Raw genomic sequence first — 27,992 nt, forward strand, 5'->3', positions numbered from 1 at the left:
GAATATTCTTTTAATTGACATTGTCGCGATAATAAAGAAGAACTTGTCCTATCGTATCTCCGCATATCTAATCAATTGGAAATTGATTTTCTTTTTATTCTTGTTTTTGAATTGATACTTTATTTATTTCTAGGAGACTTACTGAATTTAGCTCTATGTGTAGAAAAATGATTATCGATAAATTATAATGTTACAATCGATTTATGTTTTAATTTACAATTAAAAATAATTTATCATCGAACATATTAATATTGTTCGATGAAATATACGCGAGAAAATGGTACCCAACAAATATTTTTGTATCTAATATAAAAGAATACAAATTTTAAAATCATACTATTGAATTTTTTTTTAATTTACAAATTGTAAAATGAATTTTATTCATTAGAATATATATATGTGTGTGTGTGTGTGTGTGTGTGTATATATATATACATATATATTTTTAAATTCTCAAAATTATACCATTCAGATGATGCAAAATAGCAATAACTCCATATGAGGGCAGCACCGTCTATGTTGTAATATATACTACAAACTTTTGTTCGATATTGGAAGTATTTGGAGCATTTTGTTAGGTGTAAAGTAACTTCTTGAAGGATATTTGTGTAAGGTAGATTCGCTTTTAGTAATCGCTCTAAAATATCATTCGAATAGTGAAATAGTGTTTGTACATAAAATATATGTATTTGAACATTCTCCGATATATTAGTAGGTTACGAAGGTGTTCTAACCTCATTCTTTACGTTTAAACAGAAAAAATAAATATAATAATTCACTGGAGAGCATTTTTTAATAGCTTTGAAACGATCTTGTTGATATTATACGATATATTTTTACATTTTGCACATCATATTTGTTATTGTAATTGATATAAATAAAACATAATAGGCTGTGCAATTGACTTTTTGTCATATATATATATATATATGTATATATTTTGTGTCTTCATTCAAAATGTGTTTATTAACAATGTATTTTATTGATATTTAATCGTGCAAGTGATAAAATATGTTTCTTTGAATTGAAGAGAAACTGTGGAATAATGATGATTGCATTAAAAAGTAGAATAATTAAAGACGATTCGTGAATATATGATTCGCTTGAGTTCTTTGCTGTTTTAGCATAAGAATAAATTTGGGGTACATAAGTGATAATATACTCACATTTTGGCACAGAATAAAATAAATATGAGTTATCACCGTGGAGGGGGTAATAAGCCAAAAGGCTTTGGGTTTGCCGGCTTTCAAATGACTGGCACAAAGAGAAGTGGTTCTAATGTACCACCACCTCCACCAAATTCTGCTCTAAGCAAACAAGGCTATCATACTATGAATTCCATCACTGAAAATGCTTTATCTGCATGTTGGGGAATGCCAAAGAAACGTAGCAAAACCGAGGAAGAGTGAGTATAAATATAAAGAAATTAGAAGAGATCAAATGCAAAGACAAATGCAAAACTAACGGGTAAAATTAGATATTTTGAGGATGACGATGATCCTCCACCATACTCCTTGGAATATATTCCGGCGCCTGGATCTCCCACTTATGATTGGATGAAAAAATCAACACCAAAGGAAGATAGCGATAGTGAAGAAGATCCTCTAGATGCATTTATGGCTGGTATAGATGCGGAAGTTAAAAAAAATAATTACGAAGCTCAACTGGCTGAAGATGAACGAAAAGAAGAGAAATCTAAGGGATTCAGAGCGGATATTGATGGTGAGGACGATGAAGAGAGTTATTACAGGTAAGAGTTCTATTAATTTTCTTAATATTATAAGAAAAAATTCGAGAAAAGAAATAACGAATTATTGATTAGGTACATGGAAGAAAATCCAACTGCGGGTTTGCAACAAGAGGAATCTGATCAAGAAATCGAATACGACGAAGACGGGAATCCAATCGCGATTCCAAAAAAAAAGGAGATAGATCCTTTACCACCTATCGATCATAGCGAAATACAATATGAATCTTTCGAGAAAAACTTTTATAACGTTCATGATGAAATTGCTAATTTAAATAAGCAACAGGTTGACGATTTAAGAAAAACTTTAGGGATAAAAGTATCTGGTCCATCTCCGCCAAATCCGGTCACCAGTTTCGGTCATTTTGGTTTTGATGATGCATTGATAAAAGCTATTAGAAAAAACGAATATACTCAACCTACTCCTATCCAAGCTCAAGCAGTTCCTGCCGCATTGAGCGGCAGAGATATAATAGGTATAGCAAAAACTGGTAGTGGCAAAACAGCAGCTTTTATTTGGCCAATGTTGGTTCATATTATGGATCAAAGAGAATTAAAAGAAGGTGACGGACCTATCGGTTTGATTCTTGCTCCTACAAGAGAATTGTCACAACAGGTAATCACAACGTATAAATATTATCTTCTAGAGACAAATTCATGGAGTATATTCTACTTACAGATTTACCAAGAAGCAAGAAAATTTGGAAAAGTGTATAATGTTCAAGTATGCTGTTGCTACGGCGGAGGTAGCAAATGGGAGCAAAGTAAAGCATTGGAAGGAGGTGCAGAGATAGTAGTCGCAACACCGGGTAGAATAATAGATTTGGTTAAAATGAAGGCTACAAATTTGACCAGAGTAACATTTTTGGTATTGGATGAAGCTGATAGAATGTTCGATATGGGTTTTGGTAAATATATTATTATATTGTAATTTAATAATATTATAATATGGGAGAAAAAAAATCTTTATCTTCATCGATTTTACGCGGTTGTTGGGAAACTTCCAGTCAGGAAAGTTTCTATTAATAATACTTTTATTTTGTTATCGCTCTGTTTAATTCTAGAACCGCAAGTACGTTCTATATGTAACCATGTAAGGCCAGACAGGCAAACATTGTTGTTCAGTGCAACTTTCAAAAAGAGGGTAGAAAAGCTTGCTAGGGACGTTTTAACGGATCCAGTTAGGATAGTCCAAGGGGACGTCGGTGAAGCGAATGCCGACGTCACACAACACGTGATAGTGTTCAATAATAACCCAACCGGTAAATGGACATGGTTATTGCAAAATCTGATTGAATTTTTAAGCGCTGGTAGTTTATTAATTTTCGTAACTAAAAAGGTCAGCAACCTGTGATATAGCTTATTAGATGAAAACAATAATCAATCAATTTTTCTAATTGTTCTTTCTTTTTTTATCATAGCTCAATGCTGAAGAACTTGCAAATAATCTTAAATTAAAAGAATTTGATGTTTTACTTTTGCACGGTGATATGGATCAAATTGAAAGAAACAAAGTAATAACGGCTTTTAAAAAAAAAGAAGTCAGTACATTAGTTGCTACTGATGTTGCCGGTAATTATACTTATCTTTGTATCTTACTATCTTACTTTAAATTTAATTTTATTAATTAATTTCAAAACTCGTTTCAATCTCATGTAGCTCGAGGTTTGGACATTCCACATATCAGAACCGTTCTTAATTACGATGTCGCTAGAGATATCGATACTCATACACATAGAATAGGTAGAACAGGTAGAGCAGGTGAAAAAGGAACAGCATATACTCTTGTAACAGAAAAAGACAAAGAATTTGCTGGTCATTTAGTCCGAAATTTGGAAGGTGCGAATCAAGAAGTACCAAAGAGCCTTATGGATTTAGCAATGCAAAGTGCTTGGTTTCGCAAGTCAAGATTTAAAGGTGGAAAAGGAAAGAGTTTGAATGTTGGAGGAGCTGGACTTGGATTTAGGGGAAGACCCGAAGCTTCTTCTACATCGGTGTTTATTTATTAAAATCTATTTAAATTTTTTTTTCAAATTTATTTATGGTGTTTAACATTTTTAAATTTAATTAAATTATCATTTAGAGTTGCAGTTCCTCATCACAAGGATCGAAGGATATAAGTGAAGTTGTTAAAAAATTAGAAAGACACGGGCCAGGTAGTGATCGGTTATCAGCCATGAAAGCTGCATTCCGTAGTCAATACAATTCTCAAGTAAATTTCATTTTAATACGATCATTTATATAAAATACAGAATTTCGAATGATATGTGAGAATTGATTTTCAGTTTCGAGCATCATCAGATCATACGTGGGAACAAACTATTACGCGACCTTCAGTGATAATGCCTCCACCACCTCCTGTACCTCCAAAGCCAAATACGGAACAATCAAAAACTCAGGATACACAAGCTTCCGGAGGAGAAAGGAAGAGAGTGAGAAAAAGTCGATGGGAATGAATATTGGTGACCGAGAAAGAGATGCTGCAATTATTTTGTGTATATTAATATTATTATCGCTAATAATATGTGCGATGAATGCCGAATTGTTTTTATATTATAATAAGATTTAATTTTACCAAATCTTTGTCCAATTAAAATTTCTTTCTTTACCCATCACATTTTGGAAGAATTTAAAATAATAATATAGGATAATAGATCGTGAAAATGAAGAGGAATTGATTCGTATGAAGGAGATGCAAAACCGATGCAATGCATGGTCCTTAACGATAAGAACTTTTTATTGTCGAGATATCTTCGATACAAAATTGAACGAATCATTTAAAATTTAAATGAGATATACTAAATCGAACCTTTTTAATAATCTAATTATTACTACGATATAATGATGTTATCATTTTTGTTATGCCAATTAAAAATGTATTTATGAGTTTAAATGAGTTTCTACAAATACCAAAAAATTAATAGAAACAAAATTGTATCATAGAAAGATAATCTCTGATGAATGAGCAATTTTTTTGAATGCAAAATTTGCATTCTTTGTATAACTTTGTATAACTTGTATAACTTAAGCTCAGCTTTCCATTAATTCACATTGAATCTGATTTAAAATTGACATAATCGATACTTCCTGTCATTCGATCGGTATACCATTTTTCGGTTAATTAAAATCGAAAATTAAAAGTTTCGTTTTCTTGGTTATTCAAATACACATAATGTATCCACGTGTTCATCGATACTACGCACTTGGAAAAAAAAAGTAGTTCTCGAAGATCGCTCGATATGGAGATTAAGTCAAGGATAAGGCTATGACGATCAATCACGTTCGATCGCCTTCTTTGATCACGCAACGCCCAGATGGGATGTTAATGACAGGTTTGTCGTTCAAGCATTTGATGACACACGTTTGCAGATTATTTATCCGCCAATTTGGTCCACTAAAAGATGACTACGTTACGAACGTTTATCAAGGATAAATTGCAAGTTGATCCTAGTCAAAGAATTCGCGTAAAAAGAAGTTTAGCGATTCGATTTCCGATATGAATCACTGTAATATTGGAAAAGACCAAAAATTCTGGAATCAGTCTTCATGGAAGGAAAGTCTATTTATGGATTAATATATTGTGGCATGGCAGGACTGCTTTTCCTTCTAATCTTTCCATTTTGTTGCGATCCGTTTAACTGACCGACAGGCTTCTTATTCGCATCGTTGTTTTTGCTAAATTTCTCCATCGCTCTGTTGTAAGATCCGGTGCAAACTCTGCCCCAAAGTCTTTTGTCTTCCGCATATTGTTTGTTTTTTCCTTCGCTTGAAGTTCTCTGAATCTCGATTCTTCTTGGTTGAACTTTGCCAAAATCTTCTTTCTCCAAAGATATGTTCGATCCCACTGTACTTCGTTGAACATCTTCCCAGGAGGCGTTCGCATCGGAATGTATACTAGAGGGCGTTGGACAACTGCTTTCACTGGACATCGAGGAAGATCTCGCAAAGGAAGGTGATACAATTAATTTCATTTTGTGATCTTCTTCCTTGGGATTCAAAGTCAAGGGTGGTTCACTTTGTGCTCGATTACTTGATCGATTCTCTCCTTCGTTCTTTTCCTGATTATCATTCAATGGTAAATTATCGTTTAAAATTATTTTCGTAATTGATGTTCTTTTTCTTAAATTTTCCAAATTCTCTTTCGGATTATTTTGACAATTATCTACCCGTTGTAAAATATCTTTTAAATTTACATTAATATTTTCCGTATTATACGTTGACTTTGTTCGATCTATATTTTGTATCTTCGGATTTTTAACGTTCGTTGTTACAAAAGTTGTCTTTTTAATCGAATCTTGAGAATTATTTTTAATATGGCACGCCATTTCGGGATAAATATAATTTGGTAATCTTTCTTTTTGACGAGTAATTACCAAACGATCCGGATTATTTAGCGTCTTTTGAAGCTTGTCATTGACTATTTCCATTACATTCGATTTGGCTCCTTTCACACACTGTTTGTACTTCTCATCAATCGTTGTATCGACATTTTCTTGAACCGTGGCTTCCGCAAAAATAGAATCTCCATTGATTTCTATTAACGGCAATGGACTCGACCATTCGGATGATATGCATTCATCTGATCCTTTGTTCTTTTGCTCTTCCATAGTATCGCTATCAGGTTTCCTCGTGCCATTTTTGGAATCAAAACTAATGACGTTATCTTCATCTTCATCTTCGTTGCCCGAGTCGACAAAATTCTTCAAAATCCCCTCGTCTTTTTCGTTCTTTTTTCTCAATTCCTCCCAGTTTTTTCGCGGCTTGTAACTCGTTTTCCGTCTCACGATCTTGCTCTCACTGATGTTAATGTCCGGTATGAATAGTCTCAAAGCTTTCGTTCCGGTCGGAAAAGTGACCTCGTTCACTCTCTTCTCAGTCATAATTGCTTCTAAACTCGTCCTCGAGGCGACTTCTTGATGCTTATTGAAGGCAGACACGAGTTGGGCCACGGTATACTTTGGCTCTTCGGTTTCGGATTCGGTCGATCGATCTTCTTTGTCGTCCGATGTTCCAGAGTTGTTGGAGTGACTCGAAGCATCGGAGTGTTGTCGCTGACAGGGTCGTTTTCCGGCTACGAGGTTCGATTCGGTGTCGCGGTTCACCGGAGTTTCGTCCGAATCTTCGGTCAACGTGTCTGATTCGATCGATTTCAACGAATCCAAATTCTCCTCCGACTCGAATGCTCGGTCCCTCGATTCTACGCTTTCTTCTCGCACCTGTGTATATCTAGATCTATCGTTAACCTCATCCGCGGCTTCCTCTCGATCTGTCCTCATCGTATTAGACTCATCTTTCTTTTCGTCGTTAACGTGCTCCTTCCTTTCTATCAATCTAGAAACATCGTCATAAGATCGGTGATCTCCTACGTTGGACGTATCTATTTCAGCACCTAACCTCTTAAAAATCGGCAATATATCCTCGGTTTTGGCTCGTTGGTAGCTCTTCCTTCTTCGTTTAAGGCACTCGAGACTTCTGTATATATCCAAAACTCCTTGAGACTTCGACAACGATCTCAATCCATACAGTTTCTCGCGTGACTTGCTGATCACGGGATTTATTATCATTCGAGGTTGCAACGAGGAATTTTGGGCCGAAGAGTTTTCGTTGAGCAAACACGCTTGGGACTGGATTCGATTCAAGCTACGTATTCTGGACAAAAGTCCACGGCTGAGACTGTGATTTAAGTTTGCCTGCGACCGACTTTGCGCTCGATCGAGCAACCCTTGGGTTTGCTCCTTGTTGAGCAAACAACTCTGACTCGCGCAGCTCAGATTCGTTCTGGATGAGTTCAAACTCGTTCGAGAATCGGCTGGGCTCGGAAAATCTTCCCCGCTACCCTCGAGACTAGATCGGCTTCCGGTGAGGCGATGACTCAGGCACATCTCGCTTTGACTCAACAAACAATCTTGCAAGCTTTGATCGGAATGATTCGACGATTCTTGGGCGTCGCTCGATAGATTCGCTTGACTGCTCGCCTGGCTCAAAAGCGCCGCTCTTCTTAGATTCTCTCGGCTGACAACTCGTTCCAGAAGAACTTCTCTCGATTTCGACAGGTATCTTCTGAGATGAGGCGACGCTTGTGTAGGCGCGCCGCGTAGCCAATCATGACGCAGGCATTGTTTCGCGGTCATTCGTGCACTGAAACATGCACGATATCATTATGATTGATTTTTGTAAATAATGATGGAATTCGAAACATTTTGTTTTTAATAATACATAAGATAATTAGAAGGAAGATTTCGAGCAACTTTAACTCAGCATCTTATCTACGAGATCTTTTGTTCCAACAATTGGTAAAGAAGATCAGTATGTATAAGAAATCTTATCCTTATAGCATTTAGTTTTTTGTTAATTAAGCAATGTAAATAATTTAGATAACAAACAAAATTGTTGATTTGATAGAAATATTATATTTTTTATAATTAAAACAAAAAATTTCATCTTCTTCCTAATTCAACATGTAATTCAACATCAAAAAAAATTCAAAATCTAAAATTTTTGAAAGTTAAGCTCGATAAGAGTTGAAAGTTTCTTTATCACTTTAACATTCGAACTTTTTCTAGGTATTTTTTTATAAAACAATGAAAACTTTCAAGCCTTGCAAGATTTGTAAAAACTTTTAAAACCTTTAGATTTCAAATCACGTTCGTTTATTGGATTTACCTCGGGTCCAGCACCAAAAGCTTCGCGACGAAATCTTTCGCCTGCGCCGATATGTCGCCGAACAATTCCTCGGGAAAGTCTACCTCGCCCAGGGATATGTTCTGAAACGTTTCTTGATCGGTTTCACCGCCGAAAGGGGAGAATCCCGTTAAGAGAACGTACGTCGTTACACCCACGGACCTTGAAAAATAATTGCAAACGATTCCATAAACGATTCGATAGGATATAAATTTAATAATCCGTGTGTTTACTTACCACATGTCCGCGGCCAGAGTGATCGGTTCGTAGTGAAGAATTTCGGGTGCTGGAATTTTAAAAAAAAAAAGAAAAAAATCATCGTCGAGAAATGGTTAGGTGAACGGTGATATCATCCAACGAACGTCACATATATTTTTATTTGAGAAAAGAAATCGATCGACCGCCGATCGTAGGCGGCGACTGGTGCCGATAGACGGAAGCCGTTTCTTCCACGCTCTAAGTGACAGTTTACCGTGCCGTAAACGTTTGTTAAAAATGTTGGATCGCGATTATTACACACCGTGAGTGAGTTTTCTCAAGGCGTAAAGTTAATAAAATTCTCGTGGCGGGAATTAATTCGACGAGCACTCTCATGAATAAAGCATCGGGACACGATCACGATTATCCGTCCTCGCGTTCATTTCGAGAAACGTTGAGCTCGATTAAGATATTCAACGATACGAGCTAGCTCTGTTATTCGACGAATCGATACGATCAACGAGGATAATGGGGCGCGTCAATTATATCGTTAAATATGCAACCTACGATCGTGAGCCTTTCATTCAACGAGCTTTATAGGACATTCTGCCTGGTTTGCGCTCGAGAGATATTGCGTTTGAGGAAAATTTCATGTCGAGAACGAGAAGTTACGAGTCAATAGACACGCGTATATTTATATTTTACAGAGACGTTTTCCTTTTCGATTCGGTTTTATCCAACGATTATTAAAAACAGTGACCAACGGTAGTGTTGGGTACGCGTTGTTGGCAGGTTTGAACAAACAGATCGAAGTTTCATTCATTGTTTGCTGAAATATAAAGTACAATTCGATATAATTTTAATATTCGACAGATTTTTACATACTCGATAAGTGTTCAAGCTTCTTGGCTTGTTCGAGCTCGATAGCAGCACATATCCAACACTAATCGTATAACAGCTCTACAGGGCTCAATATTTTTCGTTAATAATAACTCGTCAACGAAACCAAATCGAAAGTTTTCGTAAAGGAAAAAGTTGCTTAAAATCGCCTCGAGAGTCACTTCAATTAAAATCGGTCGATTCCTGAGACGTGTACTTGAAACAAGCAAAAATACAAAATATCGAATGGAAAAAAATTCTCCTTCTCTTCCTCCTGCCTGCCCAACACGTAATTAGGTTTATTAAAACTCGATTCAGTTTCGTGGACGCGATCGCGTAATGAGGCTAACGTGTCAATTAATATCGATTATGCTCGCGATCTCGCTCGAACAAGAGATCGTCAATTAACGGAGGCAAAGATATCGATTGGTGGCAATTAACCAACAACCGGGAGCAAAGTGCCGACACACGCCTGTTTACCTGTCCGTTCGCGGTAAACTCGGGTCGAAAAGTAATGCGAGCGATACATCATCGCCGATATATCGACAACGCCTATTATTTATACGTATAATCGAAAATTGAGACGGAACGAGAGGGATGACTTCGTCTCCTCTCGCATCGCCACATATATTTCTTATGAAATGGCGCGATCGATAAGATCATCATCGTTGGGGGAATGAAGCGATTGGGAGAAAAACTGCGTGCTTACCCACGTAATCCGGTGTACCGAGGATCTCTCTCACCTCCGTCCCCTCTAATATCACTCTCGAGATCTCGAAGTCGCACAGCTTCACCTCGCATTCCGGGAAAGTGCCCATCATCACCAAATTCTGCGGCTGAAAAAAAATATCGATCGATCGATTCGTATAATTCGATATATATATATATCTGTCTTTCTCTCGATATCAATTAGTCGCCGTTAATTGAGCCTTTAATTCAGCTCGGTCAAAAGCCTTCGTTATTTTTTTTTTATCTCCTCCTCCGTTTAATCGGATTTCGATCGTAAGTAAGACGCGTAAACGGCCGGTATACGATCGAGCGGCGTACTTTTCGTCTTGTGGCAATGAACGAAAAATGAGCTCGTTAATATTTTTTATGTACCCGATTATCGCGCGATCAAATTTAATTATAAACAAGCTCCCTCATTGTTCGACCGATTTTCGTCCTGTTGCATGCCGTTTCTCCTTATTAAGACGTACGCGTTTACAGATTTTTAAATGCTTAATAAACGCTTGTTTCTTTTTCTCTCTCTCTCTCTCTCTTTTTTATGTTTTGTTCAATTAGGATCATTTCCAAAGGGATCTTGACGATATAATACACGTTGCCATGGTTACGAGATATTTCGTGATCGAGACGTTCCTATGCTATAATGTAATATATAATAGTGGAATACATCACACGACGAGATACGCCACGCAATATCACTCGCTATTCGAAGTATTCCGCGACAATATAACTTGTACATCATACGGATGAAATATTCCTTGTTATTCCTTCCACGTGACGACGGGGTATATTATATATATATATATATATATCATGGAACATCACACCAGCGCCATTGACGAGATATTCCGCTATCGTTGGTGCGACGTCACGGACCAATACTCGCGAGACATCTCGCGGATATATCTTATCCATGCCGTCTCGAAAACGATATATATTATGCCGCGAGATATCTCGTCCGCACGAACCGGTGGTACTGCGTCGTTTGAGTAGTATCTTGCCTGCGGCATCGTATAAATTATATTCCGTCGCGTAATATCTCATCCGTGGCGTCGTATAAAGTATAGTATCGCGGAGTATCTCGTCCGTGACGTCATATAAGGTAGAGCGTCGCGGGATATTTCGTTCGTGACGTCATGCAAAATACACCACAGTCCAGCCAACTATCTCCGTTCCTTCGTATCATAAATTACATCGTATCGGGGAAGTACGTAGGGAGTGTAGGGTCGCCGAATAATCTCCCTATTCACGATTACAATGCTTTTAAGCTAATGAGAAATATTGCGCCGATAGATCCGAGTTTGCCGAGTGATTCACGCTTCGATTATTGTATTTCGATCCGCGAAGGAAGGAAATTAGCTATGCCTGCACGCGTTGTTTCTCCCTTCCCCAAGCATCGCGATGCGTTTCGCGCAATCCTCGATGATCCATGCAAACCCAGATAAAAGATCTCGGCTTCGAAACGCTTCGGTCCATGCAAACGAGGCTGCAACCAACTTAATCGTCGTTCCTTTTTCTTTTTCTTTCTTCGCGTCACGCTGTCACGCTCAGCAGGATATCTCTAAGGGGGGGGGAGCTAAAGGAACGCGTCTCTTGCTACCGCGTCGCGACTATTTCTTCTTTCTTTCTTTCTTTCACCGCTTTTTCCTTATTCTCCATTCACTCGAGAGAGAGAGAAGTAGGAGGAGTGGGAAGAGGATACGATACGATAGAGCCCGGGAGTTGAAAACTGAGACGAGATTCTGCGGCGGGGGGGAGCGGAGAGGGAAAGATCGGAGAGGAAACATCGCGGGCTCGTGATTCGCGCTTCATCGAGGAGAGGAGAGTACATAGCGATCATTTACATAAACACGGTAGATGCTGTTACGATAAATTCGTGCGCGCACGAAGGAATAGAATGGAATATTAAGTTTCCCGGTGGAAGCAAGCCGTGAGGGGGATCGAGGCTGCGTTCGAACCCGAGCGCCATTTTTTTTTTTTTTCTTTCCTTCCTTCCTTCTTTCTTTGCTCCGTGGGTAAAGGAAGGAGAGGGCGCTCGGGTTCGGTTTATGCAAGTGGCGTTCGATTGACGAGAGAATACGCGGCAACCTATATCCTAGATCGAGCGTCTCTCGCGAAGCCTAGATTTCCCAACGGCCGGTTTCTTCGCGTTTCCTTATACACGTCACCCGTCGCGATTTCCCAGCCTAACAAGTACACGATTCGCGTTGATCGTTACGCTAGACCCACGCTCGTTGCTCTCGAATCACCACCGATCTGGTAACGATCTAACGAAATAACGATCCGCGTTACGTAAGCGAGGAGAACGCGGGGGAAACAACAAACGGGGCAAGATAGGTAAGAAGAATGTTTGGCTGCCTCTCTCGAGAGCCTCTCCTCGGGTCCTTGGAGATGCGAGCGCGTGGGCGGTGGTATCTGAATATTCAAAGTGTATCCCCCTCGATAGGTAGTGGACAGTACCCGTGGCACGCGGCTAATAAATAATGACAAAAGGCGTAAAAATAATTCTCTCGAGGAGATGCGCAATTTGCCGAGAGGCGTCTCGAGAGGGAATCAAGGGGAACGAGACGATAAATCTTCCTATCGCTTCCTCGATGATCGACCTCTGTTCCTTATTTTTTTCTTTTTTTCGCCCGGATCCCACGCCAGACTTTCAGCGTGGGCCGCCTAGAAGAATCTTCGAAAAGAAACTTCGGCCCTTCCTCCTCAAAATTTCAATTCAACAATTCAAAAAGTCGTTGTTCGTTCAACAAACGATTATTACAAAATAAGCGCATGTTTGAAACAAAATTACCACTCGAAGCCGGTTTACTAATACAAATGATTCAATTCAATGATATCGGATCGAAAGCGAGTTACTATGCGGGTTGATTGAATTTAGAATGGAGCCGTTCCATTCAATTTCCTCTCCTCCTCCGGAAAATGTCGCGAGATTACCTGCTCCAGTTACCTGCCTATCTATAGTGATTCATCGATCTGTCGATCGCCACGAAAAATTCTTCGATCCCTTTTTCGATCGATCCCTCGATCCCCAGGTATCTCCAAGTTCCCGTTTCGGAGGAGGACGCGCGCCAGCTGTGTTCCTAGATCCTTCCTTTCTCTTTCCCGGGAATTTCGATCGCCGGTTATCAACGATTGCTCCAGTTATGGCGGCCAGACACGAGTATATATATGTACATCGAGGCGAGATAGGAACCAGGTGTGATTCACCTGGAGAGCAAGGGCGTGGTCAGCGAGGAGCGTGGGGTCTCGATATTCTGTATCCGAGCGCGGTATTCCGAGAGAGAATTTCGGAATCGAAGGTGTGTCGACGATCGATTCGGCAGCGAAGAGGCGCAGCGTCGTGTGTGCACGCACACGACACGATGCATTCGAAGCGGCCGTCCCTCTTAATACGCGCCCCACTATACCCAAATACGGCGCTCGAGCGTTTATGGAGCGGTGGAATAAGAGCGGATTCGCGCGTGATCCACGGATGATCATTGGCCGAACGAGAAGCGGCGAGAATTCGCCAACCGGCCAAGGTTCTTTCACGGCGAATTAAATTCGCCCAACTTTACGATCGAGGAGAGAATTGTTTCGCCTCTTTTGTTGGGACGCGTTCAAAGAGATATAAGATATCGCGTCCGACGGATTAACGCGGATCGAGAGGGGCTTTTGCTTCGGTTCCGCTTCGCCGGATCTTAATCGCGAATTCCCTTTCTTTTCCTTTTTTGCGGATCCCCAGGGGAAGAGGGAGGCGAGAAAAAAATTTCGAACCCTTGACCCTTTTCTTAACTCTGCTAATATATCTCAAATATCTTTATGCTGCAATTTTTTTCGTTCGTTGAGAGTTTAATTTATCATCTAGGTAGATATATTGTTTCGTTCTTTGTATTGTATTTATAAAGAAAAAAGGTAATTCGATAATTAGATAAAAATACTTCGAATGTATTTCCTAGAATTTAAAATAATTCTCGATGGAACGAGGTAAAATTGAATTGAATATAGAAAAGGTAGCAAAGAAATAAGTTTTCGTACACTTCGATTCGATTCAACCGTAGCGCGATACTTACGAGAAATTATTACAAAAAGCTGTACAATACGATACTCCCGTACAAAAATTAACCAAGAACTCTAAGCTTCGAATTACAGTTCCATAATCTTTGGGATCCTCTTTGGAAAGCAGAGCACATTGCCAGGAAAGTACAGCCGAGTAGAGAACAGGCTGGTGAACGCATGCAAATAAGCATTCGAGGATTCGAGGGGGTAAGAAGCGATTTATGCCGTCGATAAAAGTCGGCACGCGCTCGATCCTCCCGTAAAAACGTGCACATGCAAGCGCCTTGGTTCGAGGATCTTGTTCCTAAAGGCTCGTCGACCTTTCTCGTCGAATTTCTCCCGAGGATAACAACAATTCATTCTCGCCAACTTTCCTCCAAAGTTTCGTTTGTTTCTCGTTCGATCCTCGTTCGTACTCCCGTTATCGATCCTCGAACCGTTTTGATGCCTGCTCGGCAGTTAACAGCCGCGAGAAAGTCGTAAAAAACGACGACGTAGCGAAACAAAGTCCCGGGTGAAACTCTTAATTACGCCGACGTGATATTTTACGAGCGTGGGTCGCGCGCAGTTTCGGGCAAAAAATCCTCGAATCGGAGGATTTCGCGAAACCGGTCGTTATTGGTCGTTAAGAGCGAGGCAACGGTAATGCGATGGCTCGAGAGACGAGTCGAGGATACGGGAGGAGCGGGGGGGCTTTTATTCGACGACACGCCGCGCGTTGTTTCTTTTTCCGTTTTCTTATTTTTCTTTTTCTTTTTTGAACGAAAGAACGTTTCCGCGATTGGAGAAATAAAAGGTGGCCGTGTATCGATAAATTGCGCGGGTACGCATCGCTCTTTCGTTTGCAAGAGTCGCGCGAATATCTCGGCTTGTATCTCCCCTTTGTCCGGCGTAAAAGGCAATTGCAATTTGTTTACCGGCCGCTTATCGCGGAATCGCCTCGTTTCGATCGTAACGCGGCCGATCGCAATTAAGAAGCTGATCATTTCGATGGTTTCGCGAATTGGATAGATTTTTCCAATGCTTGGAATAATCGATAAGAAAAATCAAATCGAAGAGAAAGATGGAGGGAAGGAAGAATTCGTATCAATCGTACTCGAATCGTTTTGTGATTTCGTGGAAAAGAGTATTGGGGACAGGATCGCGATATCAAGGAGCCGATATCATTCGACGATATCCCGCGATATATTTGACAAAAGATCAAAGACAGAAATGTAAACGGGCAAGAAAGAATGGATATGCATACTCATTTCTTTAGATTCCAATTGCGATTCCTTTGGATAGATTCTTATTTTTTTTTTTTTTTTTTTTAAAGAAAGCTAGGAGAATTTTGGTTTGAAGAAACGATCGGAACTATCGTGTGACGGTATCGTTGAGCGGGTCTCGATTCCGGGATCCGGATATACGAGAAGCGTGACAAGTTCGTTTCGACCTTTTATGGGTCGAACTTACCTTGATGTCCAAATGGGCGATATTTCTCTGGTGGAGGTAGGCGAGTCCTTCTACTAGCTGCCTCACAAAGTGCACCACGTCACCTTCGAGGGGCACCAAATCGCCGTCGATGAGCGTCTGCATATCGCCTCCGGGGGCGCTGCAAAGTTCAAAGTTCGATCAGATTCGATCAGCAACAGACTCGGGCGAGAGAAATAAATACTCACTATTCCATCACGAGGATGATCTCCTTGGGGGTCTCGTACACGTCGTGAAGACGGACGACGCGTGGCGATTGGGAGCAGAGGGACAGCAAAGCTATCTCGTGCCTCAGCTCCGCGCTGCAGTCCGCGTTGAACCGATTTCTCGAGGAGTATTTCGCCGCGTACAGGATCCCCGTCGATCGGGATCGGCACCGATAAACTTTCGCCCATTGTCCGCTGCGAAACAAACGTCCAGGAAATAAATTAATCGGAGGGGGGAAGTGGAGGCGGAGGAGAAGGGGGGGGGGGGGGGGGGTCTCTTAAAGCGCGCGATTAAAATACGCGCCGGCTCGTAAAGTGGCCGAGAGGACAGCCGTGAAATTAGCCGACAGCCGGATTTTTACGATCGCCTCGAAGAATTTCGAGCGCCTCTCTCGCCCGGCAAGGTCGACGCCGCGGCGCCTCGCAAGGCTGCGTTTTAAAAACGACGCAGCTGTTAAACTGCTCGGTTGCGCAAAACGACAGTGGAACGTCTTCTTCTTCGTGGTCCACGACGACGAATCTCGAAAGTTCGAGGCGATCGAGAATTCCCCCCCTCCCCCTGTCAAAAAAATTCTCTTCCCCGGAGAACGTTGGAGAATCCTTCTTCTTCTTCTTCTTCTTCTTTCATCCCGGAAACGCGCGCGCGCGCTCGCTTCGTAAATTTCCAGGGAGAAAGTAGACGCCCTTGCTTGGACGCCCGCAATCCTCCTTCCCCCCCCTCTCTCCTCCCTTGCCACCGATTCGCAATTTCACCGACGTCCTTTTGGTCCAGATAAGCGCGACAGTCAAGAAACGAGGATCCGATAGCGGGTGCAATTAACTTTAATCGTTTCCAATTTGAACAAGGAGAGGGGGGAGGGGGGGGGGCGGGCCTCTCTCTCTCACCCTCGCACGATTCAAGGCGAGCGTTTCTACAGTAAGTAAATTACCAGGTGTGGCATCGAACTCGTGGATATATTACGCGCGTTATTTACAGTCGTTGACATGTCAGACAATTGGATATGAGAGAGTATCGAATGTTAGGAAAGTTTGGACGATATATTTCCACGCTTTCGTTTCCCTCGAATTAATTCCCCCCNCCCCCTCTCCCCTTCCGTTTTCGCTCGTTTTTTGCGCGTCTCGACCTCGTTTTTAGCCGTGCCTCGTTAACGAGGCAGTCGCGACTCGAAAAAACCACCCTTCGAAACTTGCTAATTCGAGGCGAGTAAGTTTGCAAAGTTTCGAATTCCCGTCCCTCCTCCTCTTTCGAAACCGACTTTCCAAAGTTAAAGAAGTCACGGATTGTCGAACGAATTATTCGAGCATATTCTCAAACTGGTGGATTGATACAGCATTCGAGGTAACAAGTTGGGAGTTTCGAATTAAAGAGAGTCGATGAAAAGTTGAAGACCGAGGCATGTTGCATCTAGGAATAAACGTATCCGTTGATTTCGACAGCCCAAGAGCCTCGAGTACCGCACTACCGACCAGATGGTGGCCAGAACAGAACAACGACGATTCATCGGTGATCGCTAAAAAGAGAAAAAGGGGGGAGGGGGAATTCCTCCACGCGTGTCGCCTTCTCGAACGACGATATTATCGTCCCCTATCGACGAGAGAGACATTCCGGCCGCCTGTCAACGGTGAACTCGGTCTTACTTCGCGAATGGTTTCGGATCGATCTCGTAATGCTCCGTGATGGGCCCCGTCTTCACCACTCTGGCGAGCTGGGCCTCCTGCACGAGAACCAACCCCTCCTTCACGTGTTTCTCGCTCCACTGCACTCTGCACCTTCCCCTGCACCTCTCCTCGCTCCCCGCTCCCCGCTCGTCACCGCGCTTCGCCTTCGCGCTCGCGCACTTCCCCGACGAGGCCTGCAAGTTTCGACGCTGCGCCCGTGGCGACGTCCTCCTCGCGGATGACATGGTCGGTGACTGATGATGGCTCGTCTGATAAATCATCGCCGGTCCTTGCTTCGCTTCGTTAACGCCCCGATAACTCGCCTCGACGAACCCGATCAAGCATAACGACAGCCTCCGCTCGAGGAAGGTAGCTCGATCACCCGGGCCCAGGGCATCGAACGCTGCAACATTCAGATTTCGTCGAGAAAAACTGTGCTAAAAACTTGAATATTTCTATTCCTCTATAAATATATATTTATAAATATATATATATATATATATATATATATATATATATTTATACCTGCGCTCGATTTCCCGACAGCCTCGAGATACACGCGACGGATTGGCTGCTTACTTTCGATTTCACCTGGGGAGAGGACGAGGGAAGAAGAATCGGAAGAGGGAATTCTTGGAACACACAGGTTCGAACACGAACGTTCACCGCATCTCGAGTTCACCGATAAGATGATGTCCGCGGCGAGGATGTTCGCATCTCGAAGTGAGCGACAGGGATCGTCGTCGTTCCTGCGAGAGATCGCGAGCTTGACGGTCGAGCGCCGCGGCAGAAACTGGCCACGAGTTGGCGAGAGACCACAAGCTTCGGCTTCGTTTTCTTTCTTGCAGCCGAGTCGCTGGACCATAGACTACCGTGCCTCTCGTTCCCTCTTTCTCTCGGACCGTCCTCCTTGGTCGCTCGTCTCCAGCCTCCACCTCTCCTCCGCGCCTAACCAGCCCTCCTCCTCCCCTCCCTCCTTCCAACTATGTCCCCGCTGCTCCACTCCTTCTTCCACTAGTGGACACGACCGTCGTCGCTGTTGCTGTTGCTGCTTTTAGCGCTGTTTTACAGCCGCAACGCTGCTGGTCTACGCTGTCTTTACGCTACGTGACGTAGGTGGTATCCAACCGAGGCACGCGATCAGAGCGCTTTCACGGAAAAAAAAGAAAGGAAATCCTAGGCAATTGTAAGGGAAAGGTGACGATTTTCAGTAATTTTTTTTTTTTTTCCTTTTACGTATAATTTCTAACGTTTTATAACTTGTCGAGATATCTGCGAAAAAGGATTGCTATTATTAGATTGTTTTATTTACGAAAAGTCATAATTTTTATTAATGTAATTAAAGAGATACGGTTTGAATAGAAATTTATTTTGTTCTGCATCGTAAAGTGTACTAGTTTCTGCACATTTGCATAAATGCATAAATATCCGCAGACCAACGTGTCAGCATGCGGCTACATCCTGACGAGTCCTTTGGATCTGCTGTACGATCAAGATCTCAATGATAGATATTAACACACAATATAATGGTTGAAACGTAAAATGCGGTTGATATTTCAAGCTTATCATAATTCCTGAAGTCAATTTTTTCGTTTCCATTATACGTGTAATATGTAAATATATATACAGAAATTGTAATAATAGCGATTTTAATCAAATATCTCGAAAAAATCATTCGAAATTATTGATTATATAATTACCGAATAATCCTCTCTAAGTTCTCCGCTTCTCCCCAATTTATTCCCCAATCCCTTTTTTCTTTCTTTCTCTGTTCCGTATCTACGATACGTAAACAGGGGGTGAAGGCGGTGAGAAACGTTGAATAATTCGTATCTGTTTCGACGAAAACACCTGTACGCCGGATCGTTTGCTCCGGATCGTTGAATCGTTGCGCGGATAACAGGCATTATTCGACTGTTTCAGCCGACGGTTCTCTTCGGCCACGGTAGTGAAACGAGATATGAGCACGATTGTAAAAGCGTTAATATGTTAATGAAGACGCGTGGGAGTCTTACCTTCGAGATTTCCATGCCCGATTACATCGCTTCTTGGAAACGAGTCGCGGTGCCGATCTCGATTCCGATCGGAATGCGCGCACCATCATATTTCCTGAGACGGCTCCGCTCATTGTCTCGTTATTTCTTAGAGAGTTTCGCTACGATATATCTCAATCGTTCGAGAACTTCCTCCTATCAACCTAGATGGAAGATGGAAGATCGCGCGTGTTGAGTTAGTCGAGGAAGAAACGGCAAGGATGCTCACTGAAAGGATACAGGCAAAGGTTTTTCCTGCTCGGCTCGTCTGTAAGGAGAAATCGATTAACGAGCCGTTTCGATCGTTCCAAGGAATCTGGACGAGTCTTAAATCTGGAAAATAACGATGGTTACTCGAAATGGAATGATCGTTTATTTATTAGGAATAGAATATTTCCCTCTCTCCAATATTCGTTAACTTTGCCCAATCCCTTAGATGATTATTCACTTAATTCGATAAAGGAAAAAAATATAACGAAGTCGTCGTTTGTGTTTTCTTCCACCTCTTCCTGATATCGAAACAATCTGAAAAAAATTATAAAGTCAAATTAAAAGATCCGCATGCAGGAGGATTTCTCGATCCAAGGAACAAGTGATTAATATTGATAGTTTTGAAAAATGAAACAATTGTTAGAAATAATTAAAAATCTATCTGTTTTTCGTACGAACGATTAAATCGATGTCGTGAAGATAGATTCTCGAAACGAAATATATATCTTCAACTTGAAGAGTTCGATTTTAATATAATATACCGAATTAAATTTTAGACTTAATATTAATCACTTTGTTCCTCGATCCCTCGTTTTCCCCTCGATCGATCAATTACGCGTCGTGACACGCGCGAATCACGAATACTCAGAACCCTCCTATTCATCGTCACCACGTTTGTTGTCCCTAGGAAAACGTACGTACGTGCGAGTGACCACGAGACCACGAGAGTGGTGACAAGCAATTAGTACCGACAATTAGCAGCGACGTGTTCGGTCGCGATCGTGCCAAGGATAATTGCTCGTTTATCCACCGCCCGCCGCTCGCCTAGTTTCAATGACGAATTCGCAAACGGTTTTTTGCGGTTTCGTTCGCCTTCGACGCGAGAAAGAAAATGCTCTCTCGACGCGCCTCTCGATTGCCATTCGACGAAATCCACGTTGTTGAACAGGCCAATTGCAAGATATTATTTCGTATGTTTGTGTCGATTTTATCGCGACGATCGCGTTTAATGGATAGATATTCATTTTTGTATTGAATCACCAGGCAACGAACCAATTGTGCACGCATTCTCTATATTCATTCCGGAGAATAATCTTAATAGAATTGTGCGAATCAAATTGTTTGAGAGCAATTTTCGAAATTTTTAGATAAAAAACTCGGCGAGTTTATGATTATCGTTTATATTACTCTCGCTCGGAGTAATAGTTTTAGAATAAAAGCAAAATCATACATTAATTACATCAACTTTAAACAATTTTGTTTTATCAATCTAGGTAATTAGGAGAGCAGAAATGAATCGAGAAAAGAAGATGTAAAATGGATTAGTTGATCGGATGAACTCCATACTGCTTCTTTAAAACACTATTTGTTAATTATCACTGTCACTGCTATGCTTTTAACTCTGTGTACTTAAATCCCTTCTCGCTATATTTTTTTAACGAAATGAGAGAATTCGATTGCCTCGGCAACGAACAAGAAGAGCTGTCGAGACAAGTAATAATAATGCTGTTAACACTATTTGCAAGGAACGACGCGTGGCGTTATACTTAAGTACTTGGTACGTTCTATCGTGGTTAATAGAGTAGATACGGCAGGCGATCGGCGGAAAACCGCCATTTATGGGATAGATCGGTAAACGGGAGTGCGAATCCGAGGCCGTGCGCCTCTTCCCTTGGGACGAAGACGAAATCAATTATCCGACGGCGATTGAACCTCGTCTGGGACGTAACACGACGTCACCGTCCCGCTTAATGATCTCTCTTTATAGATTTACCGACAGGTGTAATAAATTCTAGCAACGCATCGTTATTATTGGTGCTCCAATGGCTCGTTATTATAGCTAGGGAACTCGTCCTCGATTCGGCGAGTTGACGCGTTTCGCGGATGTGAACGTCTCACTTTTATCGAGAAGAGGAACAAAAAGATTCGTTTAATTCTTCCTTCTTTTTTCTCCTCCTCCTCGAGAATTTTTTTTTTTTTTTTTTTTTAATGAATGTAAAAGTATAATTCATTCTAAAATGTTTGCACGATTCCTGCTGATTATCAAAGCATGCATCATATCTTATAAAAGTAGTATTATTCTTTTTTCAGTTTCCTTGAAACACGTTCTCGTGTGTTTTTAATGAAATTATTTTACGAAGCAAATATTATCTTTCATCAGATTTATTTTTCGCCAAGTGGAAAGATTAAAGTTATAGAAATTAACGGAATGAAATATTATATTCTTAAAATCTTCCGAATCGCAATTAAATTTATAAGTATTTAATTCCATAAATGTTTCCTAGACGTTTCCCGTTCATCGAATTAAAAGTCATGCCGACTCTCTCGTTCTAATAAAGCAAAGCACTTTGCTCGTTGAATGTCGAATGTTCCTTCGAGAGAAAGAGAAAGAGAGGAAAGGTTTTGTTTCGTTTAATCGACGCGCGAGAACAATGGGCACGAAGGCGACAGGGAGCAGAGATTGAGCGACTGAAACTCGTTAGATTCGCGAACGAGGCAACCGGCTATTATTTACACAACGGAGGAGACATGCGCCAGTATCCACGGAGAATGCAAATTACCGACTACCATAAAGGACGGTATGATGCGTGCACTGGTTGCTCGTAATGCACGACGTGCGCAGCATGCACGTGCAACTTCTCTACGATTTACGATCCAAGAATTAGACACAATAGGAACGGCCGACTCGTGTCTAATAACCGAGTTACAGCCATACTTGGCGGCCGATTAATGACCACTGCCTCGGCAGAATTTGCAAGTTCCCCCGTTGAAAAATATTCGCGGCATTTATCTCGTCTTCGAGCTTCTTGTCAAGCCTTATCGCGACGACCTCGAGATCTTTCTTAAATAAAAATCTTTTAGAGGTGGAAATATATTTGAGAGCAAAACTCTCGAAGAGATTTGTATCGTCATACGATAACAATTTATATATTAATACTTTTCCGATTAAATTGATTTTTAACATAATAATCACAAGCACAAAGACTGCGGATGTTTATACGTTTACGTAAAAAAAAAAAAATATTCAAAGTAAACTATGCATTGTAATATTTGAAAAATTGTGTACAATACAAATTTTATTTTTCATAAATGGAATACGCCTCTAGAATACTTCTTGAACGATTGCTTCTAGTCTCGTGGCGCCTAAGAATTGTTAAATCGACGCCCGGGAAACGTTCATGCCACCTGTCGAGTTCGAATAAGGAGACGTGCTCATGGTTGCTCACGGTTATGATTTGCTAATTAAAGTTTAGATCGAGTCATGGAATCGAGCGTTTCATCCGTCAGGGAAAAATTGCACAGTCAAACAGCGACCGCCGACAAAAGCGGCGCATTACCTCTAATTACGGTCCACTGCAATTCCATCTTTGTCCGCGCTACTTTTGCGAATTTATACGCGCCAATTGTTCGCCTCGGTTACCCTTGACCGAACAAAATTCCTCATTTCTACGTTGAGCAACGCCTTCAACACTTATCCTCTTTCAATGACAAGTGTTCGTGATATTAACTTTTGAAAAATTCTAGGTTGAAGTGGCAATTCTCAGATTTTCTGCTAATACGCGCATTTATATTTGAAGGATAAAAAAAATATATATATCAAGTCCAAGAATAAACGAAATAAGTGAAAAAAAAAAACATTTTCTCTATCTAAATGATTTTAAAAAATTGTAAAAAATACAAATTTGGATAAAAAATTTTGCAGCCCGAATACTATTATTTTATCCAAATTCTAATTCAAATGGCATCACTTATATGAACTTTCGTGATCTTTGTGATACATACTTTTGATCTATATAAAAAAATTCGTTTGATTTTATCATCAGTTGAATAGTGTTCCTTGTTAGAACACGTAGTTCCATGAAATCCTTTTATATGAACGTGAATTCCTATTATGTGAACGAAAAAAAAACATAAGTGATGGGTTATATGAATTTATCTCCCGACATATAAACGTAGTTTACTGCGTATACAAAGTAATTTGATGAGAGTTATGACACGAGTACGATGTGCAAGGTAACATCTTTTATCGTTATTATGAATCTAATTGTCATTTCATTTCCGTTTACGCGGCAACGAAAAACCGTACAAAGGTTAAACTTTCCGGTGTTGGATTAGAAAGGCATTAGCAACGACTTTTGTCTCGACAGGAAATCTTGTTGGTGAATCACTATGTCACCTGGCCGCTATGTTTGCCTATTTATAGGATAAAAAGAAAACCGACGTTCTTGGAGAAGTTGATTCTCTATATGGGAAAAAATACTCGGGCTCGAATTGATGAAATATATATTCATCAATCATTCTCCGTACGTGTATTCTATTTATCACTGATTTCCGAATGATTTGCGGCATTTATTTTCGCACGTTATTAAAATTAATACAATGACAGAGATATTTACAGAAGAAAGTTTTTGTATAACGTCTATATGCGCGATTTTTCTCATCGTGATCAATCTCGATATTAATAACATTAGAGTAATAACGTAATAGTAATAATAATAGCGATAATAATAATTATTATTGTAACAGTGATAATAATAATTAATTGATCATGACAATAATAATAATAATAATAATAATAATAATAATAATAATAATAATAATAATAATAATTATAATAATAATAATATTGATAATCGATTAGATCGGAGAAGAGGACGTGCCCGAGAAAAAGAAGAGAAATGGCGCATGCCCTTCTGCGAGGGCCAACGATCGGACTAAAAATCACGCGAACAAGAGGCGAAACGCGAATAATTAAATACATTATACCGTTTACAAAACAGGCGGAAATAAATAACGACGGATTGGCCTCGAGAAATGGCAATTCGGCTTGCTCGGATGCACGCGCCCCTTCTCTATCGTGATAGTAAAATTATATTACAGGTCTCTACGATTTTCTTTGATTCTCAGAGAGATAATCGTCGATTCACGCAATACACGTTCACTCGTTTCTCTCTCATTCGTTTACTGTTCGCACTCCACGACGAGATATTTATTCGTGCGTCTGCGTATCTCATTGTGCGTTTCGGAATTTCAAAGGACGAACGCTCGTGGTAATAATATCCGCGAAGCCAAAAAAAATTCGATGAGATTCCTCGATCTACGAGGTTAGATTTCACGAAACAACGACTCCAAACGCTTTTCCAGCCATCTCTGTATCCATTTCCGTCATTTCGATCGTGTACTCGTCTGTCCCGTTCGAATTTTCTCGTCTCATTTTTCCATGTCCCCGAAATTTATAACGAAGGCACTATTTATCGAATCTGCGAATTCGAATTTACGATTCAGAACGGCTGGGAACACAAACGAGTTCGAACGAGAGGACGAGCAACTATATGACTAGTATTTACGGAGCGTGCTCTTCGATTATGGAAGTTTACGCTCCACAAGGTTTATCAGCGTTCGTCCTTAGATTTCATCTACATAAATATCTACATTTATGCGTATATTTATGCGTTTCATTTTTAACAAAGGATTTAAAAAAATCACGATCCTACCTCGTTAATCAAGCTTCTCCTCTTGATCATTCCATTCTCCACGAATGAAACTCGGTTCCGAGTATCGGTTCTTCGACGGTTAAACGATTAATTTCGTATCTACGGCAGTTGTCTCGCGATGCATTGCGACTCGTCGATAAGATAGATTTCTAGATGTACAAAGGAGAGAAGGGAAGAACAGAAAAAAGGAAAAGTATTTCGGTGGTATAGCGCGATATTCGACCGTTCGAGGGATGCAACGCATCGAACACAGATCTCCCTCGAGAAACGCTTATCGATTCAACGAGAAGAATTGGAGATGTCTAGAGCTAGTCTAGGCTCTCAATTTCGTTCGATCGTCGCCGCGATTGATTAAATCGTCCGTACGACTAAGGCACTTGTTCGTTTGCTCGTTCATCCGACTCTTCTTGGAAACATTCATTCTTTCATCACGCACGCATTTTATCTTTTCATGATGTAACGATCCGTGTTTCTGCGACGAAAAACACTACGAACAGGATGAACAAAACTAGGCACTACGAGCACTTTCTTCGCGTACAATCCATACGCGCATGCGTACACGCAAAGATAAATATTAATACGCGAGATTCTCCTTTGTATCGCACATATATCGATATAAGCATGCGCGTTTGTTATAATAAAGAATATTAAAACGACTTACACAAATACGCGGTTCTCTTAAACGTTTACGATAAAGGCACCCAAGTTATTGGATTTAGATTTTAATGGGATCCGTGAAACGGATTCATCAGCTAATTCGAGTTATTGGGAAGATCTGGTATATCGCGACCAATAATATTACAACTAGGTTAGGTAAACTTGCCGCTTAGCATCGAGTTATTCACGCGCCATTTTCCATTCGCCATTTTCCATTCTCTAGAATTTCGAACGAAGTCTGACATATGCCTGACATTTACCCATTACGTAACGATCACAAGCACAAGTTCCTCGACCTCGAGAGTAGAATAACGCGAGACGAGCTAATCTTTATAAACTTTCGTTTCGCGAACAACTCGATGCCCCGAATGCGTTCTTTTATTCTCGCAGTTCGAAAGGACGGCTGGTCAGTCTATCGGTAATGGCAGACGACGTGTCTCGCTCTCGCGATCCATCGTTCAAACATTTGTCGTCACCAATCGAATTCAATTTTTTATATACAACGATCGACACACGCACTCCTGTTTTAGTGCAATCCAATTGACCACAAGCTCTTCGCTCTCGCAAAATCTCGGTCGTCTGAATTTATTTACAACACGCGTCACGAACAATCGGTACTCAACTATCCCCACTCTATATATTTACAGCCGCCCCACTCCGCTGTTCTCGCCTACCTTTCACCTCGATTATTCGTTCGAATACCCATCTATCGTAACGCGTACGAACTATGTACTGTACATCGTAACGTAATATTTACAACGGATCCATCCATATTTGGATCCAGAACTTTGAAGCTGCTCGAGAAAGCCCTTCATAGACATATGTATCGTCCTAATATCGATGTCTACGACGCTCCTTGAACTTGAAATCGTCGAATTCGTGCTTGTACCGACTCGCATTGTACTTCGCTATATCTGGTATATCTGCCAGCTCTGACAGGCTCGCGGATTACTACTAAATTCCCGCCTCTTTCACGCAGCGCTTCTAGACCAGTCTTCCCATGAGTCGTTGGGGGCGTAGACGCTTTCCCGAATTTCGCGTTCGACGTTTCTGACGAGAATCGACTCAAAGCCTTGCTCACTACCCCGTTACATTCTCTCGGCCATATTCTCGTATGATGCCTCTGTTCCCATCTGTCGGAAGATGACTCGGTCGCCGAAAATGGAAAACTGGATCGACCTTGACTCTTTCCGTATAAAATAAAATCTAAAGAATCATCTGAATAGATGCTACTTCTATCGCTCGAACTATCGGTCGATATCTCCGATACCGAATCGCTGCCGCTGTCACTGCATTGTTGCTCCTCGCCCAGAATGAACACAGGTGTGCATTTGAACACCTCGCCGGCTGGCATTGTGTGCGTAGCCGTCGCCCTTCTTTGCGTGGTTGTCGTTACATTTGAAGAGACTGTCGTACCTGCAGACGAGACCGGCTCGATCAGCACAATCTCCGTCCCAGAGAATTTTTGCGCCAAGTTGTCCATGTTTCTTTTAAAAGTGTCCCTACGATCGGAACTCAGGCCAAATTTCATAGGTTTGGACGATAATTTTGACGTTTTTGAATACAAGTTCTCAGTATGGGAGGAGACCGCTCTGTTCGCCGTAGGTTTCGTTTCGATACTTTGACAAACATTGGACGATCTTTGTTTCTCGGAGTCGTTTTTAGAGGTAGCAGTAGACAGACACGTTTGATGTTCCGTGCTCGTGCTTGTGCTCGTGCTCGACTTCGAGAACGATTTCGCGGTTGGAGAAGCCGCGTCTTGGATAGGGGATTGATCCATCGAGGGGCAGTTGAGCGTAGATAACGATGGACGAGGGTCCTCGAACATAGCGAACCATGGATGTTGCAGGCATTCCGTGACGGTCAATCGTTCGCTGGAAAACGATAAAAAATTCGATTAAAGTCTTAAAATATAACTTGCCTATAATTTCTCCGGTATTTATGATGCGTTCTATTCCCCGTTCTATTCCCCGTGGTTTCCGGCAGAAGC

General features: G+C 41.1%; 3 protein-coding genes across 5 annotated transcripts in view; 1 reads left to right on the plus strand and 2 right to left on the minus strand.

Moving 5' to 3' along the window:
- Positions 1 to 546: 546 nt before the first annotated feature.
- On the plus strand, positions 547 to 4,326 carry LOC122714380 (ATP-dependent RNA helicase DDX42). 2 transcript variants are annotated; one of them, XM_043935671.1, is made up of 10 exons: positions 547 to 613; positions 1,179 to 1,405; positions 1,478 to 1,750; positions 1,823 to 2,363; positions 2,427 to 2,655; positions 2,812 to 3,086; positions 3,169 to 3,319; positions 3,407 to 3,741; positions 3,831 to 3,959; positions 4,033 to 4,326. In XM_043935671.1, the coding sequence occupies exons 2-10, from the start codon at positions 1,191 to 1,193 to the stop codon at positions 4,201 to 4,203; spliced, it is 2,319 nt and encodes a 772-aa protein (XP_043791606.1). In that variant the 5' UTR covers positions 547 to 613; positions 1,179 to 1,190; the 3' UTR covers positions 4,204 to 4,326. The 2 variants fall into 2 exon arrangements, with proteins under 2 accessions (XP_043791606.1, XP_043791605.1); XM_043935670.1 differs by having other exon boundaries at positions 560 to 1,405.
- Positions 4,327 to 4,367: 41 nt separating this feature from the next.
- On the minus strand, positions 4,368 to 25,472 carry LOC122714379 (serine/threonine-protein kinase GIN4-like). Of its 2 annotated transcripts, none has more exons than XM_043935669.1 (10): positions 25,346 to 25,472; positions 19,623 to 20,165; positions 18,133 to 18,755; positions 17,587 to 18,010; positions 15,931 to 16,143; positions 15,725 to 15,863; positions 10,215 to 10,341; positions 8,666 to 8,714; positions 8,411 to 8,590; positions 4,368 to 7,885 (listed from the first exon to the last, which is right to left on the minus strand). In XM_043935669.1, exons 3-10 carry the CDS (start codon positions 18,470 to 18,472, stop codon positions 5,311 to 5,313), a joined length of 4,047 nt encoding a protein of 1,348 aa, XP_043791604.1. In that variant the 5' UTR covers positions 18,473 to 18,755; positions 19,623 to 20,165; positions 25,346 to 25,472; the 3' UTR covers positions 4,368 to 5,310. The 2 variants fall into 2 exon arrangements, with proteins under 2 accessions (XP_043791604.1, XP_043791603.1); XM_043935668.1 differs by having other exon boundaries at positions 19,308 to 20,165.
- The window catches only part of LOC122714381 (serine/threonine-protein kinase 17A-like), a 52,126-nt gene continuing 48,313 nt past the window's right edge, over positions 24,180 to 27,992 (minus strand). The window contains exon 6 of the mRNA XM_043935672.1: positions 24,180 to 27,876. Coding sequence (XP_043791607.1) covers positions 26,847 to 27,876 — 1,030 coding nt within the window. The 3' untranslated portion in view covers positions 24,180 to 26,846. The remainder of the gene's footprint in view (positions 27,877 to 27,992) is intronic.

Source organism: Apis laboriosa, unplaced genomic scaffold, assembly GCF_014066325.1.
Source record: "Apis laboriosa isolate Shangri-la unplaced genomic scaffold, ASM1406632v1 scaffold29_cov151, whole genome shotgun sequence".
Classification (NCBI taxonomy): domain Eukaryota; kingdom Metazoa; phylum Arthropoda; class Insecta; order Hymenoptera; family Apidae; genus Apis; species Apis laboriosa.